General features: G+C 43.7%; 1 protein-coding gene across 1 annotated transcript in view; it reads right to left on the bottom strand.

The window, feature by feature from the left end:
• Positions 1-18613, bottom strand: part of Frmpd3 (FERM and PDZ domain containing 3) — a 46268-nt gene that overhangs the window by 11176 nt on the left and 16479 nt on the right. The window contains exons 8-9 of the mRNA XM_090327036.1: positions 15344-15523; positions 5668-5812 (exon numbers count right to left, since the gene is read on the bottom strand). Of these exons, the coding sequence (XP_090183162.1) occupies positions 5668-5812; positions 15344-15523 (325 nt within the window). The remainder of the gene's footprint in view (positions 1-5667; positions 5813-15343; positions 15524-18613) is intronic.

Below are 18613 nucleotides of genomic sequence, written 5' to 3'. Positions count from 1 at the left end.
GGCTTGGACTCTTGAGCCTGCGTGCTGTCCCTGAGCTCTTCAGCTCAAGGCTACCACCCTACCGCTTTGAGCCTTAGCACCACTCCTGGTTTTCTAGTGGTTAATTGGAGATAAGAGACTCACAGACTTTAGTGCACAGGCTGGCTTTGAATTGTGATCCTCAGATCTAAGGCTCCTGAGTAGCTATGATTACAGGCATGAGCCACTGCGTCTGGCCATTTCTTGTTTTTGAGTGTTTAATTGGAAACAAGAGTCTCTTGGATTTTCTTGCCCCTGCTGGCTTAGAACCACAATCCTCATATCCCAGTCTCCTGAGAAACTAGGGTACACAGGTATAAGCCACCAGTATCTTTAATCCTTATTTTAAAAGAAAAAAAGTAAAAGTACCTTACATCATGAAAGACTTTAATGTGGTTTATCTAATACAATCCTGCGAAAATCCTCATAAGGTAGGGAGTATTAATATTCGTTATTTTACATATATAGAGCTTGATACTCGGTTTACAGAACTTGCTCTTATGAATTCAGGTAAGATATGGCAGAGTCAGAACTAGAACCTAAGTCTCTCTGCCTTCCAACTGAAGTTCATAGCAGCTTTTCACAGACCATGTTAGTCTATGTGACTCAATGTAATTACAATGAGTCCATATGCTTCAGGCCTTACTGGCTGTGTCTATAGAACTCTGCATAAACTAGGGTAACAGGATTCAGTGTCTCAATTCAGGCTTCTGAAAGTTGGGGAAGAAATGCTTCATGGAAGTGCTGAGTTAGTAGCATGAACTGTAGCTTCCTGGTGTCTCTCTATCTTCAGGCATCTTCAGAAGGGCCTGGGGATGCCTCAGGAGCTAACCACCTAATAGCTGAGCAATCATAGGGACCAGTTTAACACGGAGCTGCCATCAGAGGCTGCTCCTAGGGCAGATCTATCAAGCAAGGGGTATATCTTCTCAGACAAAGGCTGGAGTCCTAAAGGTAATTTTTCTTGCAAGACAGGACTAGACAGTAAAGGTCAGGTGATACTAGCCTGTCACTGGCACAGTGACTTCCAGATCTGAAAAAAGTGTGCCTGGAGAAGCCCAATTCTCTTCCAGGCAGAAGGTTAGAGATGCCAGGGAAGCCAGGTGCAGGTGGCTGATGTCTGGGACAGTGTGTCTCTCAGACTGCAGATCTGTGTAAATTGTTTATCAGATTTCCCCAAGGGCAAGGTGGAAGAGGATGAGTGCTAATTTACCAGTCTATATTCAGCCATTAACAAGACTGACTTCAAAACACCTGCAAAAACAAGACAGTAAGAGTGCCTCAAAATATATGCAGCTCATTAGGTGTGGTGGCTCACACCTGTAATCCTAGCTACTCAGGAGGCCGAGATCTGACGATCTTGGTTCAAAGTCAACCCGGGCACCAAAGACTATTATCTCCAACTAACCACTAGAAAACCAGAAGTGCTACTGTAGCTCCAGGGGTAGGGTGGCAGTCTTGAGTTGAAGAGCTCAGGGACAGCACCCAGGCCCAGAGTTCAAGCTCCATGACCTATAAATAAACAAACACACAAACAAACTATATATATATATATATATATATATGTGTGTGTATATATATGCAGCTCATGTGCACGCACATACACACACATACACACACACACACACACACACACACACACACACACACACGGAGACAAATGTCTGCAACAGTATGTGGCCCTCCTGTATTCCATTGTTCAACCATCATTGCTTAAGTGACCATCTACATGCCCCCTGTTCTTTTTGACCCATTCAAAGAAGTGTATTGTGTTCAGCCTCACTTTGGCACTTTGAATGTTGCTGGGTTTTATTGATATGAAGTCAGAATGAGTTAACTAGAACATTCCAGTTCACCAAACCGCACTGTCTCTAATCATGCTAGAAAAAGTTCATTGACCTCCTCCAACTGAGGCCCCAACTGGGATCCCCAAAGCCTTATTTTCCTGAATTCCCCCCAAGATACATGTAGCACCTAGATGCCTGCATATTTCTTGGTATCCTGGACTTTTAATACACATGCTAGTATGTGGTGGCTATTGAATCATTTAGCATAAAGGCAGATTCTTATGTATGGGTATGGTCTCATACATTTCCTCCCTCACTATGCTGTATTATAAGAGCACTAGGACTCTAGATCATGTGTTATTCTCAACTGTCCCCTCTCCGCCAATGCTTGGGTACTTGAAAAATGTCTATCGAATGCCTACTGAGAGGACAGAATGCCTTCCCTGCTATTTCCCAGTTGCTGGTTTAACAGCATCTTTCTTTTAGGCCCAGAAGTCTGTGCACTGTGTAGAGATGGCTGGATGCTAATATCTGCTGTGGTACAAAAATATAAACTCAAACCAAACTTTTCCTTTTTTTCCTAAGAGACCAATTCCTATGTGAGCTGCAGCTGTGGCCCCTGAGGGACAAGGCCAGTGACACTGGCAGGATGCCTATTCACTATAAGACTTTGCTAGACAACAGCTTCTGGCACTGGGGCTTCTGATGTGAGGTGAAAGAGAAGGCTGATGGAGAAAAATGACATCAGCTTTGGACAGTGTCCTAAAAGTCTACCAGACCAGGAGCTCACACCTGCGGCACTGTATCCCAGGCTGAGGCTTTCTCAGAGGAGTTTTTCCTTTCCTGGGGCTGTGAGATAAGATATACACAGTACCCTGGTGTTTTGTTGGAATTCAGCAAAGCATGCTGGAAGCTCACCTCCACACCATCCAAATAGAACAATTGGTGGGCACTGTCAACTCAGCACCTAGCAATTCTGCAGGCAAAGAGACCAAGCTCCTAATCAGGTAGCATGGGGCAATTAATGTGAAGCTCAAGGTCATGTCTTTCAGACCAGAGGAGAAAGGAGAAATAGAGATTTTTTTTCTATTGACTTTGCCCCTGAGCAAATTTACTATACTAAGAAAGAAGCAATACAAACTGCAAACACACTACAGTGGTCCATTTGGGTCCTGCGTAGACACAGAGACTCCAGGCTAGGAGTGGCCTGAGCTTCTGGCACTCTGTGCACACATACGAGTTCTCAAGAATTAGGACCAGCATCAAAAGAGTGCAATGAGTTAGCTATGCCTTTGAAAAGCAACCACGGAATCAAGCCATGGAAGGTGCTTCAGGAACATATTTGGAGCTTCTTGGTTAGGGTACTGATGGTGTGACACAAACCTTGCATGGGACTATAGATCTACTTTCTTGTGCCTGTTGTGGGGCTTGAACTCAGGGCCTGGGTACTATCCCTAAGCTCTTCTGCTCAAGGCTATTGCTCTAGCACAGCTCTCCTTCTGGTTTTCTGATGGTTCATTACAGATAAGAGTTGCATAGACCTTCCTGCCAGGCTGGCTTTGAACCACAATCCTCAGATCTCAGCCTCCTGAGTAGCTAAGATTACAGGTGGGAGCCACAGGTGTCATGCTGAGAGCCACCATCTTAATTCACATCCCTGATACAATTCCTACTGTCACATTTGGCTCTTGGTTGGGCTTCAAGTTCTTCCTTCTGCCATCTATTTCCCTCCCTCCTCTATTCTGCTCAGTTACTTGGGTGTGATTAGACAACAGGAGAGTGCCACGGAGAGTGTTAATGCTAGATTTTCTAGCATTTGGCCATCTGTAGGCTTGCAAATCCAGCTGCCTCTTTAGAGCTCTTCATTTGGAGCTGTGCAATACCTTGCTCCCCTGTCTTTTTAGTTTTTTATTGTTATTATAAAGGGGATGAACAAAGGGGTTACAGTTACCGAAGTCAAGTAAAGAGCATATTTCTTTTTGGAAAATGTCACCCTCTTTTCCCTGTTTCTTCCTGTTCCAGCTCAGCCCCTTTTGTTCCATATGTGCAGCCTCTTCCTATACCTGTTTTTAGTCTGTTGCCTTGTCATTCCCATGGAGCACATTATGAGACCTATCAAGGTTTGTGTCTGTCATGATGGGTGGGATGAACTTGTTAATAGGGGAAAAGTCACGGGGTTGTGGACAGAAGTGACACACAGCTGTCTGGGTGCTGGGTAATATGGCCACAAGCATGTTTTCATGCTTCCATACAGCCATCTCCAATCTGAATCAGATGTGACCCCTTTGAAAACTAATAAAGTCTTGAAGACAATACCAGTATGTGGCAAGGTAAGATGGATCAAGTGGTTATCATGTGACAAAGGTGGAAACTGGTGTTAAGTTTGGACTTCTCTTATGATCTTTGTGGTTGGAAACCCTTACTATTTGGTTTTATTTATTTATTTTTTTTGTCAGTCATGATGCTTGAACTCTAGGCCTGCGTGCTTTCCCTGATCTCTTCAGCTCATGGCTACCTGCCCTACCCCTGGGCCTGGGTGTTTTCCATGAGTTCTTCAATTCAAAGCTACGTCCTACCCCTTGAGCAACAGTACCACTTCCATTTTCTATGATTAATTAGAGATAAGAGTCTCAGGTCCTTTTGTGCCCTGGTTGGCTTTGAAATGTGATCCTCAGATCTCAGCCTCCTGAGTTAATATAGGATTATAGGCATGAGCCACCAGCACATATTTTTTTTTCCAGTCCTGGGCTTGAGCTCAGGGTCTGAGCACTGTCCTTGGAGACTTTCTCAAGGCTAGAGCTCTACCATTTGAGCCTCAGCACCACTTCTGGAATTGCACCCGGGTGTTTGTGCATGCGAGGCAAGCACTATACCACTAGGCCAAATTCCTGGCCCATCAGCACATACTTTTATCTTCATTTTTAACCTCCCTACAACTAATACAAAACATGCGGGATTCTTTTACAGATCTCTATGCTTCTTAATTTTTTTCTTAGAGAAGGGTCTTTCTCTGTAGCAGCTGGCCTTAAATCCATAATCTTCCTACCTCAACCATCTTCTTTTTTTTTTTCTTTCTATGCTGGGGCTTGAATTCAGGGCCTGGGCACTGTCCTTGGGCTTTCTCAAGGCTAGAGTTCTACCACCTGAACCACAGCACCACTTCCAGCTTTTTCTATGCATATGGCACTGAGGAATCAAATCCAGGTCTTCGTGCATGCTAGGTAAGCACTCTACCACTAGGCCACACTCCCAGCCCTATTGTGCTTAATTTTAAGGCCAACGATCTACCACCTGAGCTGCAGCTCCACATCTGGCTTTTCTTGTGATTGACTGGATACAAGAGTCTTATGGACTTTCCTGCTTGGGCTAACTTCGAATAATGATCTTCAGATCTCAGCCTCCTGAGTAGTTAGGATTGCAGGTGGGAGCCACTAGTGCCCTGCTTAGAGCCACCATCTTAATACAGATCCCTGATACAATTCCTACATTTGGCTCTTGGCTGGGCTTCAGGTTCTTTCTTCTGCCCAGCTTGCCTCAACCATCTGAGTTCTGGGATTACAGGTGTGTAATACTCCACTCTGCCCCATGCAATTCTTCAGTTGACTCCAGCACCGGCTTGCTCATAGTATCTTATGTCTATTCACTGACTTAAACACTCTATGTTGTTAGAGGAATCCTTTGTGGAATAGGCACATCCCCAGTGGTGATGTCCCGGGTAGGGTGCTTGTTATGGAACTGGCTATTATTATATTAGGAACTGTGAGTGTGGAGTGAGTATGAGAGCAGCAGACTTTCCCCCTCTATGTTTTCAGGATCCAAAGGGCCTCCAGCACACTGAAAACCAACCGAGGCTGAGCCCTACCTGCCTTGATCATTGGAGGTGGAAGGGGATGGCTGGAAGGCCTGGAGAAAACCATCTTTCTGGAATCCAGCAGGAGGCGGCAGTACCCTGCAATCAGGCAGGCAAAGTTGGTGGCTTCGGGCCACTCCATCAACAGCACCAAAGGCTATGAAAGAGATGGAAAGAGACATAAGGAAGGATATGAGAAGGAAGACAAGTTACATTTCCATGATAATAAAGTAATAAATAATAATAAAGTCAAAAGTAAAGGAAGAAATTAAAAAAATAAGGATGTGATGCTGTGGCTCAAGTGGTAGAACGACAGCCTTGAGTTGAAGAGCTCAGGGACCATGCCCAGGCCCAGAGTTCAAGCCCCGTGCCTGAAAACAAAAAGAGTGAGGAGCCCTAAGTTCAAGCCCACGGACTAGAAAACAAAAGGATGATAGCATGGACTCATGGGGTACCTTCTGTGAAAGCTCAAGGCCCAGTACCAGTACCAATCCTACCATATATATATATATATATATATATATATATATATATATATATATATATGCATGCCTATATAGAGATAGATATACTTTCAGAACTAAACATTTAGGCTCTTCTGATTTGGAATTCTCTTTGTAGTAGACTCTTATTCAGGTGTCATATTAAATCAGCCTTTATTCACACATTTAATGAACCAACCATTTTTACTGAAAAAGACTAAAATTATATAACATCATGTGCCTGCTGTGTGGCTGTATTTGAATTTTTCAGAGCTCAGCAGATGTGTGGGCCAGCTGGGAAAATGTGGGTAAAGCTGGAAGTCTAGGCTCAGCCTAGACTAGCTCTCACTCATCACCATATGCCCCAACAACATCACAACTTCTAAAATAGCTGAGGTTTCAGGCCTGCACTACCACGCCTGGCTTAGCTATCCTCCTTATAGCAGCCCTGTTACCAATGTAGAAGGACTGACTCAGAAAGGTTTTATGGATGGTTGCTACTATCATTACTGTAAGTGTCTAAGCAAGTGTCACCTGGTGTGCCTTAGGGACATTCAAAAACATCACAGTCAACCTCACTGCACCTGCATTCATCATCTTCCACCCAGACCCACTCTTCTCAAGGTATGTGGGAGTGGCTGATGAGAAGACAGTGATCTGAGCCTCTCAGCTCCTGGTTCTTTTTTATTTTATTTTTTATTTTATTTTATTTTTTTGCCAGTCCTGGGCTTGAGCTCAGGGCCTGAGCACTGTCCTTGGACTTTCTCAAGGCTAGAGCTCTACCACTTGAGCCTCAGCACCACTTCCAGCTTTTTTTTCTATGTATGTGGTACTGAGGAATCGAACCTGGGTCTTCATGCATGCTAGGCAAGCACTTTAACCACTAGGCCAAACTCCCGGCCCCATGCTCCTGGTTCTTATGCTGGGTCCACAGGCTGCTGTGCCTGAGGATATATGGCTCATCTGTGGGTATGTCTTGCCATAGAAATTGTGATGTTTTTCCATGGTATGGAGGAGGCTGGGATACACTAAATTAGGAGTCTCCAGTAGCTTCTTAATTGGTTTTTCTGTTCCAATCTCTTCTCAATTTAATCCACTTCCTCTACAAGAGGGGTCTTTCTAAAGCCTATCTCTTTTCCACGAGCACTTCTATAACTCATTACTTATAGCTTAAAGCTAATTGCCTTTCACTCCTTCAAAGTCCTTCAGGACCTGGACCTAGCTACATTTCTAATCACATGTCCCTTAACACTGCCCATGTCTTCCTCCCTTCATCTCACCTGAGGCTTAGGCAATGCCCTATCATTTATAGTTTACCATGCTCTCTCCTATGGCCATACCTTAGTTTGTGCTTTTTCCCTCTCACAGCAGTGCTCCTTTATCCTGCCTTGTTTACCTGGTCAACTGCTACAAAATAGCTTGATGCCTTCTGAGAAGCATGGCCAACTGAAATCTATGACCATTCATTCCAGAGCAGCCAATCTAATTCCTGCCCCCCCCACCATGGAGCTTACACTCCAGTAGGAGCATAACACAGATACTCACACAAACAAACATGACTCCAAGGTGGGAAAAGTACCACCTTGGAAAATTACAGAGAGCTATTGGAACACAGCATATCCTGGAGCTGTGGATCAGTGGTCATGAACATGTGCTGAGAAGCTTCTTTTGAGGAAAAGGCATTGGATGACAAATAGAATGAAAAACGGTTTGACTAGAGTTCAGGTGGAGTGGTAGTTTGATAGACATACTGATGGACTGACTAGCTACAGGGCAACCTGCCTAGTTGACAGGTTAGCTGCAGAGCAGGCAGAATGTTGGTTAGTCTCACATTTTGACTGCTTAGCTACCTGGCTGGTTAGCTGACTAATGAACAGAATTACTGACTGGAAGCTGAGTGACTAATTGACTGACTTAACTGTGTGACTTCAGTTTCTTCTTATTCCCAATATAGCCTGATGTCAGCAATAAAACAGCATGACAGTAAAATCTTATGCATAGAGAGGGCCAAGCCTATTGGCAGCTGGCTCAGCCCAGCCCAGTGCAGATCAGCCCATCAGGAGTCTCTCCTCAGCATTCCCAGACAGCCAACTGAGCCCCAGCACGGGCCAAATGCAGTCTGTAACGGGAACACAGATGTGCTTTTTGCCAACAGGGGTAAAAATCAAATCAATGGCAGGCAAGCAAGCAGAGGTTAGATAGGTTTCTGCAAAACCTTCAAAAAAACTCCACAACATTTTACTTTAAATAGGATTTGAATGCTCATGATGCTTAATGTAATAGTTGTCTCTACAGAAAGTACTAGAGCAATACAGTTCAACAATGAGAATGACACAGGGGAGAGTAGGGCACACAGAGATCCCTTGGGGGCTTTGCTTCAATCATCTCCACCCTTGCATGTTTCTATGGTAATGAGGTATGGTAATATCTCAGTGGTGTCCCAGTCCCTGCTATCTCCTGGAGACAAATATCTGAACACTACTACTTTATGCTCCCTCTACTTTAAAGCGAGTAAGCCAAGCGAAAACTCTTAGCAGAATATGTCCAGGCCATCTTCGAGTGGAAAATGAGATCAGGAGGATGGAGTGTGAAGCATGAGACAGCCAGGAGAAGGGACAGTGGGGATTAATTTGACATGCTCCAATCACATCTCCTTGCCCTAGTGTAGCTTCAGCTCACTCTAGCATCTCTGACAACAGGAGAATGGGAATCCAGGGCCTCGAAAAGCAAGGGTATAAAATGGTGATCCTCAAGTTCAAGGCAGCCAGTACATTCTAGTTCGTGCCTCCTTAGCACTGGGAAAGGGTAACTGGGCATAACCTGCCAATTTGGAGGTAGAGCAGTATATGACATAATGACTGTGATTCTTATGCCAGATGCATATTAGAATTAGAGTTACCTGGGAAGCTATAAAGAGATAAATGTCCTCACATGGCACCTCAGATATTTTGATATGAGTAAGCTGAGACTAAGAATTGGGGCATCCAGTGGTTATGAAATCTCCATACATAATTCTTACATGCCCTCAAAGAGGGAATTGTTTCAAGTGAATAATCTTCAGTTTTACCAGAACCTTCCAGAATACTATCAGATCAGAGAGGCATATCTAGGAGGAAATGGGTCAAGTTTGGGTTCTACTTCTATGTCCCCTGAAAAGGAAAATAAAAAGCTGAAAGTTCCCCATGCAGAGGTATATGTGCTAAGTGTCACACAAGCAGTTCTTTCAAGTTCTGATCCTAGTATTTACCAATTTGTTGGGTGCACCCACACACATTATGACTGTTTTCAAGCTCTCAGTATATGATGTCATCATTTGTTCATCATTTATCTTGTACGCTAATTGATCTGAGCAGAATGATAAAAAGTGCTGCATCCATTTCAGAAGGTACACATTTGTCCTTATGATGCAAAGTGGCTATCTCTTAGGCCACATGTATCTGCCTTTATATAACAAAAGCTGGTAGTAGACAGCAAGCTAATCAAATCATCTTTGATGTAGTACACAAGTACTTGCTACTTGCAGGGAATCTCACAATTTTTTGTTGCTAGTGTAACAAATGACCTCAAGCTTTGTGGTTTAAATAACACACATCTATTTTCTGCCATGCCTGGAGGGGAAAGTCTGACATAAGTCTCACTGGTCTAAAAATGAAGTGTAGGCCCATCTGTGTCCACCTAAGGAGGTTGTAGGATAGAATTTGTTTCCTTGCCTTTTTATGGCTTCTGGAGGCTGCCTATACTGTTTGGTTCATTGCTCCTTCCTTTATCAAAGACAGTAAGGCTGGGCTAAGTCCTCTCATTCCATCTGTATGACCTCTTCAGTTTCTTCACTTATGTGGATCCAAGCAATTCCATGGGGTCCATTTCTCTACTTTAAGGTCAGCTGATAATCAATTATGCTAAAATGATAATTCACGCATAATCCTAATTCTTCCCTACCATAGAACATGCTCACAGTTCTGAGCAATTGGATTAGGATATGGATTAGCTTTGGGGAGCTACAGAATAATTATGACATAAAGTAGAAAATTCATCTTTTCATGTTTTCTTTTTCTTTTCTTTCCTTTCTTCCCATCACTCTTTTATGATGCTGGAGACCCAACCTAGAATATTGCATGTGCTATTCGAGCGCTCTGCCACTGAGCTACATCCCAAGCCCTTGATTTGTTGAGACAGAATCTTTCTATGGAGCTCAGCTTGTCTGGAACTCACTATGTGGCTGAGGTTGAACTAAAATTCACAATCTTCCTGCCTTAGCTATTAAAGTGCTGGGATTAGAGATGGGAATATGGCTTAGTTGTAGAGTGCTTGCTTTACATGAAGCCATGAGCTCGATTCCTCAGTACCACATATACAATACACAGAAAAAGTTGGAAGTGGTGCTGTGGCTCAAGTGGTAGAGTGCTAGCCTTGAGCAAAAGAAGATCAAAGACATGGGGCTGGGACGTTGGCCTAGTGGTAGAGTGCTTGCCTAGCATGCATGAAGACCTGGGGTCAATTCTTCCACATACATAGAAAAAGCTGGAACTGGTAGAGCTCTAGCCTTGAGAAAGCCCAAAGACAGTGCTCAGGCCTTGAGTTCGATCCCAGGACTGCCAAAAAAGAAAAATCAAGGATGGTGCCCAGACCCCGAGTTCAAGCCCCAGGACTGGTAAAAAAAAAATAAAGACAAAAAATGTGCTGGGGTTACACATCCTGTTGTCTTTTATGGTTTTTCATTTGCACTTAATCAGTTTAAAATAGGGCATAGTGGTACCTCTGACTACTCATGCCAACTACTTAATCTATCAGTGTTTCTCAATACCAAAAGGCAACCTACTAGCCTCTTCCATTCATTAATACCACCTCCATTTACCGTATAGTATATTCTCGTTTCGACATTATGCAGTCTCATCAATGCAATCTAGTGAGTGTATAAAGTACAGTTCTTAATGTTCTTGGATTATGTGCTGCAGGAAACAGGGTTAGTTATGAGAAGGAATGTGCACTGGGATTGCTAGAAAAGTGTAGGGTGAGGATACATGCGTGCTTTTTCTCCTCCCACCCTAAATGCTAGCCTGTAGCTCAAGCTCTTAGTTCTTGGTACCAAAATCCCCTTCTTACCTCCCTAGTTTTATACAAACCTTTTTCTATGCATCTTGCACTCTGGTCCAAATCAGCTTTTATTTCTTCACCCCTCTGCTCAAAGACCTGTAGTGGATTCCCATTATTTGATTACACTGAATCTAAATTCTTTGGACTGGCCTGGGAAGCTCTGAACCAACTTGTTCTGCCAAATCCCTAATCTGTCTGCTCTCTTTTCTCATTTTCCTCTCCAACCAAGCAACTATGCTTATCAACGTGCACATGTGGCTTGCTCATTTCCGTGCTTGTTCCTTGCCTTTGAAAACATCCCATTTGTCCCTACTGATTCATGCCTATAACTCTAAGATTCAGTGAAACATCCTCTCATAGCCAGCCAATCTAGGTAAACTCTCTTGTTATTTGTTCCATACAACACTAATCTATTACATTTCCTTCATGTTATCTTTATCCTTAATGAAAAGAGTAACAGGACTTATTAGCTTAGTACCTATCATATGCCAAATAGTAAATAGTTTCTCATTTAATGGAGATAAGTGCTCTATTTTTCAGTTAATAAGATTGAAAAAGCTTTGGGTACTTTCTTGGGGTCACATAGCTAGGAAGAAATATGGCTGGGATCTGAACCTCCGTTGTCTGATTCCAGAACTCTGAGCATGCTTTGTGAGTCCCATTTCCCCAGTAAAGGTACAGCTTCACTGGAGCACTCACACACATAGCTGTAACGGATGCTCACTTCTAGATAGCACCAGAATGCTCCTCACTCATGCAATACACTCGGATCACTGCTCAGCTAATTTCCTTTCAGATTTCTGGCCACACAGGTGGTAGTCATGAGCTCTGAAACTGGTTAGAGCTAGGTGTGATAGCACACACTTGTAATCCTGGTATTCTTGGATTCCAAACATTTGGGAAACTGAAGCAAGAGAATCATGAATTCAACAAAGCCAGTCAGGATTGTATAGTAAAATCCTGTCTCAGAAAAAAATAAAGACCAGGTGACGGTGGCTCATGCCAGTAATCCTAGCTACTTATTAGGATGTGATATGAGGACCACTGTTTGAAAACCAGCCTAGACATACAAGCCTGAGAGACTCCATCTTGAATTCACCAAAAAGCTGGACTTGAGGCATGGCTCAAGTGTTAAGGTGCTAGCTGTGAATGAAGAAAATGACAGTGTAAGACCCTGAGTTCAAGCTCTGGTACTGGTACCTGTATGTACAGACACACACACACACACACACACACACACACACACACACACACACACACCTGGCACGTGTGTGCCAACTAAACAACCACTCACTAACCCACTAAACAACATCCTTAAATTGGTTTCATCTGGGAAATTGGAAAAAAAATCCAACGCCCAGGCAGTACCTGAAACCAATGAAAGCATGGTTTCTGGCAGTATGACCCAGGCATCCCTACTGTGTAGTCAATGCGAAAAGTCACAGTGACAATGTGAAAAGAACACAGGAGCCCATTCAGTTGGAAAGCGGAGTTGGAAAGCTGTTTCTCCTTCTAAATCCCTCTTATTTGTCAGGAAGTCACACCTACCCCCCGCATGCCTGTCTCTGCTCCCCTTTCCTTACTAGTTAATTTGGCTTTTTACCAAACAACATCTGAGAAGGGCAGCAATCTCCAGTTGTGGAAGTGGCCAGAAGCCAATTAAACAGCACTAGGAAGGTTCCCAGACCAATGGGAATCCTGTGAATTGCAGGTGGAAAAATTAACATATTAAAGCTTTTTGGGTTTCCCAAACACAAAAATAAAGTAAATAATTTGTTCTTTTAGAAACAGCAAACACTCCGCCTCCTAAGCTGTTAACACCACATCCTCCAGCAAATCCTTTAAGAAATGAAAGCTGCACCTAGTTTAAGTGCCTGCTGGTTGGCAGGCAGGCAGGCAGGCAGGCAGGCAGGCCTGCCTATCCAAGCTGGTCATTGTATTAGCAGGAGAGTTGTGGAGGGGGTAGCTGACCACCATTGCCAGACTTAGCACAGGTCACAATGGGTGTTAGCCAGTCTAAAAGAGTTGATCTGTGAGAAAGGTTCTGAAGTTCTGCGAGTGCTGGACTCAGAGGTGAAATGAGGTTGGATTTCTGACTGCTCACTTCTTCCCCAGGAACCCACCCTAATTCTGTCCATATGGTCCGATCCCCTCCCCTGATTCAAAACGAGTCTTCCCCAACTGGCACCCTCTCTGCTTGCATCCACTTGCTCCTTTTCTTCTTTTGCTTTCCCTCTCTTGTTTTTATGCTGACACTGGGACTTGAGGTCAGGTCCTGAGTATTCTCCCTTCCCCCATGATTCAAAATGAGTCTTCTTCAACTGGTTCCCTCGGCCTCCATCCATTTGCTCCTTTTCTTCTTTTTCTTTCCCACTCTGTCTCTTGTTTTTGGGCTGACACTGGGACTTGAGCTTAGGTCCTGGTCCTGGGTGTTCTACCTTAGTTTTTTTTTTTGCTAGTCCTGGGGTTTGAACTCAGTACCTTGGCAATGTCATTGAACACATTTTGCTTAGGGCTAGCGCTCTACCACTTCAGTGACAGCACTACTTCTGTTTTTTTCTGTGTATGCAGTACCACGGAATCGAACCCAGGGATTCGTGCATTCTAGGTGAGCAATCTACATTAGGCTACATTCCTAGCCCCCTCTCTTAGCTTAAAAAATCAAGTATAGGCAGGGAGTTTGGCCTAGCAATAAGAGTGCTTGCCTAGCATGCATGAAGACCTGGGTTTGATTCCTTGGTACCATATACATAGAAAAAGCCGGAAATGGTATTATGGTTTAAGTGGTAGAGCTCTAGCATTGAGAAAGTCCAAGGACAGTGCTTAGAACCTGAGTTCAAGCCCCAGGACTGGCAAAAAAAATCAAGTATAGTGTTCTACTACTGAAGCTACAGCTCCACTTCTGGCTTTTTGGTGGTTGATTGTAGATAACAGTCTCTTTGACTTCCCTTTCAAGGTTGGCTTCAAATCAACATTGTTAGAGTTCACTCTCCTTAGTAGCTAGGATTACAAGAGTAAGACATTGGTGCCTGGTTCCTCTCTCTTATTTTTTGATGGTAGTACTGGAGATGGAACCCAGGAGCTTACAAATGTTAGGCAAGCACTATACTACTCCATTTCCAGTCATTTGCTGAATTCTTGGTGTGTGCCAGTACTGGGGCTTGAATTCAGGGCCTGGGCACTTTCCCTGAGCTTTCCTCAGGGTTAGTGCTCTACTACTTGAGTCTCAGCTCTACTTCTATCTTTTTAAGTAGTTAATTTGAGATAAGCATTTCATGAGCCAGGTACTGGTGGCTCTTGCCTATAAATCCTAGCTACGCAGGAGGCTGAGAACTGATGATTATGGTCTGAAGCCAGACTAGGCAGGAAAGTCAATGACACACTTATCTCCAATTAATATAAAAAAAATCCAGAAGTGGCACTGTAACTCAAGTGGTAAAGTGCTTGCCTCGAGCAAAAGGAGCTCAGGGACAGTACCAGGCCCTGAGTTCAAGCCCCAGAACTGGAAAAAAATCCCATGGACTTCTTGCCTTGGCTAGGTTCAAACTGCTTTCCTTAGACCTCAGCTTTCTGAGTTGTTAAGATTATAGGCATGAAACACCAGTGCCTGGAATTTTGCCATAGTATTTAGATATAATTTTGAGACAGTTTCACTCACTATGTAACCCTAGTCTAAATCTGAAATTTATGATCCCCTTGCCTCAGCCTCCCTACTGTTAGAACTACAAGAATGCTAGGATTATAGGCATGTACCATCATGCCCAGCTTTGTAAATATAGTTTCCTATGGTACAACATGAGAAAAATTAGGAAGTAATGGTCTAGCAATAGTTGTCGATTCTTCAGTTGTCCTGCCGTGTGGAGAATGAACACAGGTTCATCTGACAATCCCTAGCAATCCTAGTACTGGCTGACCTTCCTAGGTGGTCACAATAGTATGTCCCAGAGGGCTAAGTAGGGAAGGAAACATAAGTTAAATGGGGTCCTGGGGATGAACCACTGAATCACAGAATCGTACTTCACAGTTTCAAGCTCTTTTTCTCATGTTTCCTTCTTTCTCTGTTTCATAAGCACATTCCTGGAGAGAAATGGCTCCATAAAAGCTGGGTTTACCTTTGCATCCATGATGCTGGTCTCTACTCGGGCCACGCCCTGGTTTTCCCGAAACAGCTGGATCTTACTGATCTTGCTGAACTCAGACAGCACAGTGGTGAGGTTGGTTTTGAGGTCAATAACATGGCTGATGCCGTGACGGGGTCCCACTAGGAGAGTAGTGGCTGACTGTTTCTCATCCTGGTGTCCAAGTGTGGCGAGCAGACAGCATTCACAGACAGGCAGGAAGAGAGAAGACAGGAGGAAACAAAATACACATTGTATTGGTTCTGCTGGCAGGGGGAGAGTGGTGGTAGAAGTGTCTGGAGTAGTGTCGGGGAAGGGCCACTGCAGCAGCAGGGTTAAGTGGCCAATAGCGGGGTTAGCTCAAGCAAAGTGCTGAAGGAGGTTCCCGGGCTTTTGGAGAACTTTCCCTGGCTAAGCTCCAGGGTTTCTACTGCCAGCTGCAGTTCATTTGAGGCCCTCACCTAGTCCTGTCTGACTAAGCAACTTTAGGACTTTCATCCTCCACTCCCCAAAAGCCAAAAGCTCAAATGATAAAGGAACTCTTTCTAACACATCAAAGGTGGATTAGATACTTAATAAGAGTCTTCTGCTGGGTACAGGTGTCTCATAACTGTAATCCAAGCTACTCAAGAGGCCAAGATCTGAGGATCAAACCATGATGCTCAGATCTTGGCTTGAAGCCAGCCAAGACAGGAAAGTCTGTGAAACTTGTGTTTTACAGAAGTCGTTGGTTCCTGGATTCCTGAAATTTTAACCTAAAAGAAATGGCCATAAGGCCATATAGTATGAAGCTAATTGAAAGGACCTCCAGGATATTGAAACAAAAGCCATATAACAAATGATTGTTGTCCTTAATGTACTATGTTATCCCTCATCTCCTTTGCTGTCCCTTGGGTATCTCATATTGTTACAGTATCTCACTTTGTTATCTGATATATTGTATTTATTTGTATTTAGTTATTTGAAATTTGATAGGGAAGGGGGGAAAACCAAGACGGGGGGTGGGTAGTGGGTGGGGGGAGGGTAATGGGTACCAAGACATGTGAAAGGGTATCAATGTATGTGAATTAATACACCTTCTATCTGGCAAATATCATGTAACCCTTTTATTAATTACAATAAAAAATATATATAAAGAAATGGCCAATAGAGGGCTGATAGTGTGGCCTAGTGGTAGAGTGCTTGCCTACCATGCATGAAGCCCTGAGTTCCATTCCCTGGTGCCACATACAAAGGAGAAGCCGGAAGTGGTGATGTGGCTCAAAGGTAGAGCTCTAACCTTGAGAAAACCCAAGGATAGTGCTCAGGCCCTGAGTTCCAGGCCCAGGACTGGCAAAAAAAAGACATGGTGGCTCACGCCTGTAATCCTAGCTACTCAGGAGGCTGCGATCTGGATTCAAAGTCAGCCCAGGCACTAAAGACTGTGAGACTCTTACCTCCAATTAATCACTAGAAAGCCGGAAGTGGCCCTGTGGCTCCAGGAATAGGGTGGTAGCTTTGAGCTGAAGAGCTCAGGGACAACACCCGGGCCCAGGGGTAGAGTGGTGGCCTTAAGCTCAATTGCTCAGGGACATTGCCCAGTCCCAGAGTCCAAGCTCCATGATGGACAAAAATAAAATAAAAAAAAGAAAAGAAATGGCCAATAAAAGATTCTGCAATGGTAGATAACTGGAAAAGAGGACTGAGGGGTTGTTTGGTGGGGATGGGAAGGGAATGGGGAAGGGCTTTCAATGATGTCTATATTTAAATGGCTGTCTATGGTCTAAGAGACTGGATTCCTTTAAATGGTCCTGACATACTCTCTGGAGCCATTAAACTAGAGCCTTGTCTGGCCCACCCTTCTGCCATTAGCATCACCTTGTCTTTCTACAGGCATTTTGATAATGCTGCTTTTTGTGTGCAGCTCACAGGACTGTATGCTCTCCAGAGCGTGACAAGCACCTGGAGCCAATCAGCAAGATGTTTTGAATTTCCTTTCACTACTGTCAAGGAGCCTTGGGCACAGTTGTAGGATGAGGGTAGCTGTGCCCCACATGAGCAGTGCTGCTGCAGTGTGAATGCTGCATCTGCAGGGGGCGTCATGAGGAAATCTAGGGTAGAGGACTGCCAGAGTATGTGTAAGGGCAGTGAAATAGAGCAGGGTCTGGCAAAAGAGCCATACCATCACATGCTTTGATAGCCCAAGATTGAGGAATGGTTTCAGTCCTAGGGCTTGAATTCAGGCCTGAGCACTGTCCTTGGGCTTTCACAAGGCTAGAGCTCTACCACTTGAGCCACAGCACCACATCTGGCTTTTTCTATGTATGTGGTGCTGAGGAATCCAACCTAGGTCTTCATGCATACCAGGCAAGCACTCTACGACTAGGCCAAACTCCCAGCTCCTGGTTTTTACCTTTATAAATGGCTGGAAAGAAATGAAAAGAGCCATGTTTTTTTAAAACATATTTTGCAGGGTGCAAAAATTATATAAAATTCAAATTTATATGTCCCTAAAAATAGCTCCTGGCACAAAGCAATGCTTATTTGTTAATATATTGTCTGTTGCTTTCATGCTAAGATAGCAGGGCCGAGGAGCTGCCACAGACACCCATTTGGCACATTCATAAGAGCCTAAACTCTTTACTATCCCACATTCTTTTCAGAAAAAGGTTGCCAACACCTAAAATAGAAGAGGAACACAAAAGAATTACAAAAGGAGTACTGAAAACAAGTACAGGTGGTTCCTGGTATCCATGAGGGTTTAGCTCTATGATTCCCTCCTCCTTGAAAGTTCTAGTATCCATAGGTGGTGTTATGTACATATCAATATATAATTTGCGACATGTAAATTGTGTATTTTTATTATTTTAAATACTCATGAAAAGAGTTTTCAATTCAACATTTCAATTTATGTGTATAGTGCATATCATATATATATATATATAATTTTAGGGTTTGATTGCAGGGCCTCATACTTGCTATGTAGGCAATGTCACTTGATCCATGTCCTCAGTTTCTTTTACTTTACTTACTCAAATAGGGTGTTATGTTTAGCAGTTCTCCTATTGATGATTCCTATGTAGCTGGGATGACAGGTACATGCCACTTTACCTAGCTTTTATTGGTTGAATATGGAGATTTTGCAAACTTTTTGCTTGGGCAGGCCTTTAATTGCAGTCCTGTGGATTTCTTACTGTGTAGCTAGGATTACAGGTGTAAGCCACCTTTCCTGGCTATTATGTATGTGAATGTGAATTAATGTATGTGTGTGTGTGTGTGTGTGTG

The sequence above is a fragment of the Megascapheus bottae genome, chromosome X, assembly GCF_031878675.1.
Source record: "Megascapheus bottae isolate mThoBot1 chromosome X, mThoBot2.hap1, whole genome shotgun sequence".
NCBI lineage: Eukaryota > Metazoa > Chordata > Mammalia > Rodentia > Geomyidae > Megascapheus > Megascapheus bottae.
Note: the sequence above shows the minus strand (reverse complement) of the source record. Positions and strands in the feature narration are given on the sequence as shown.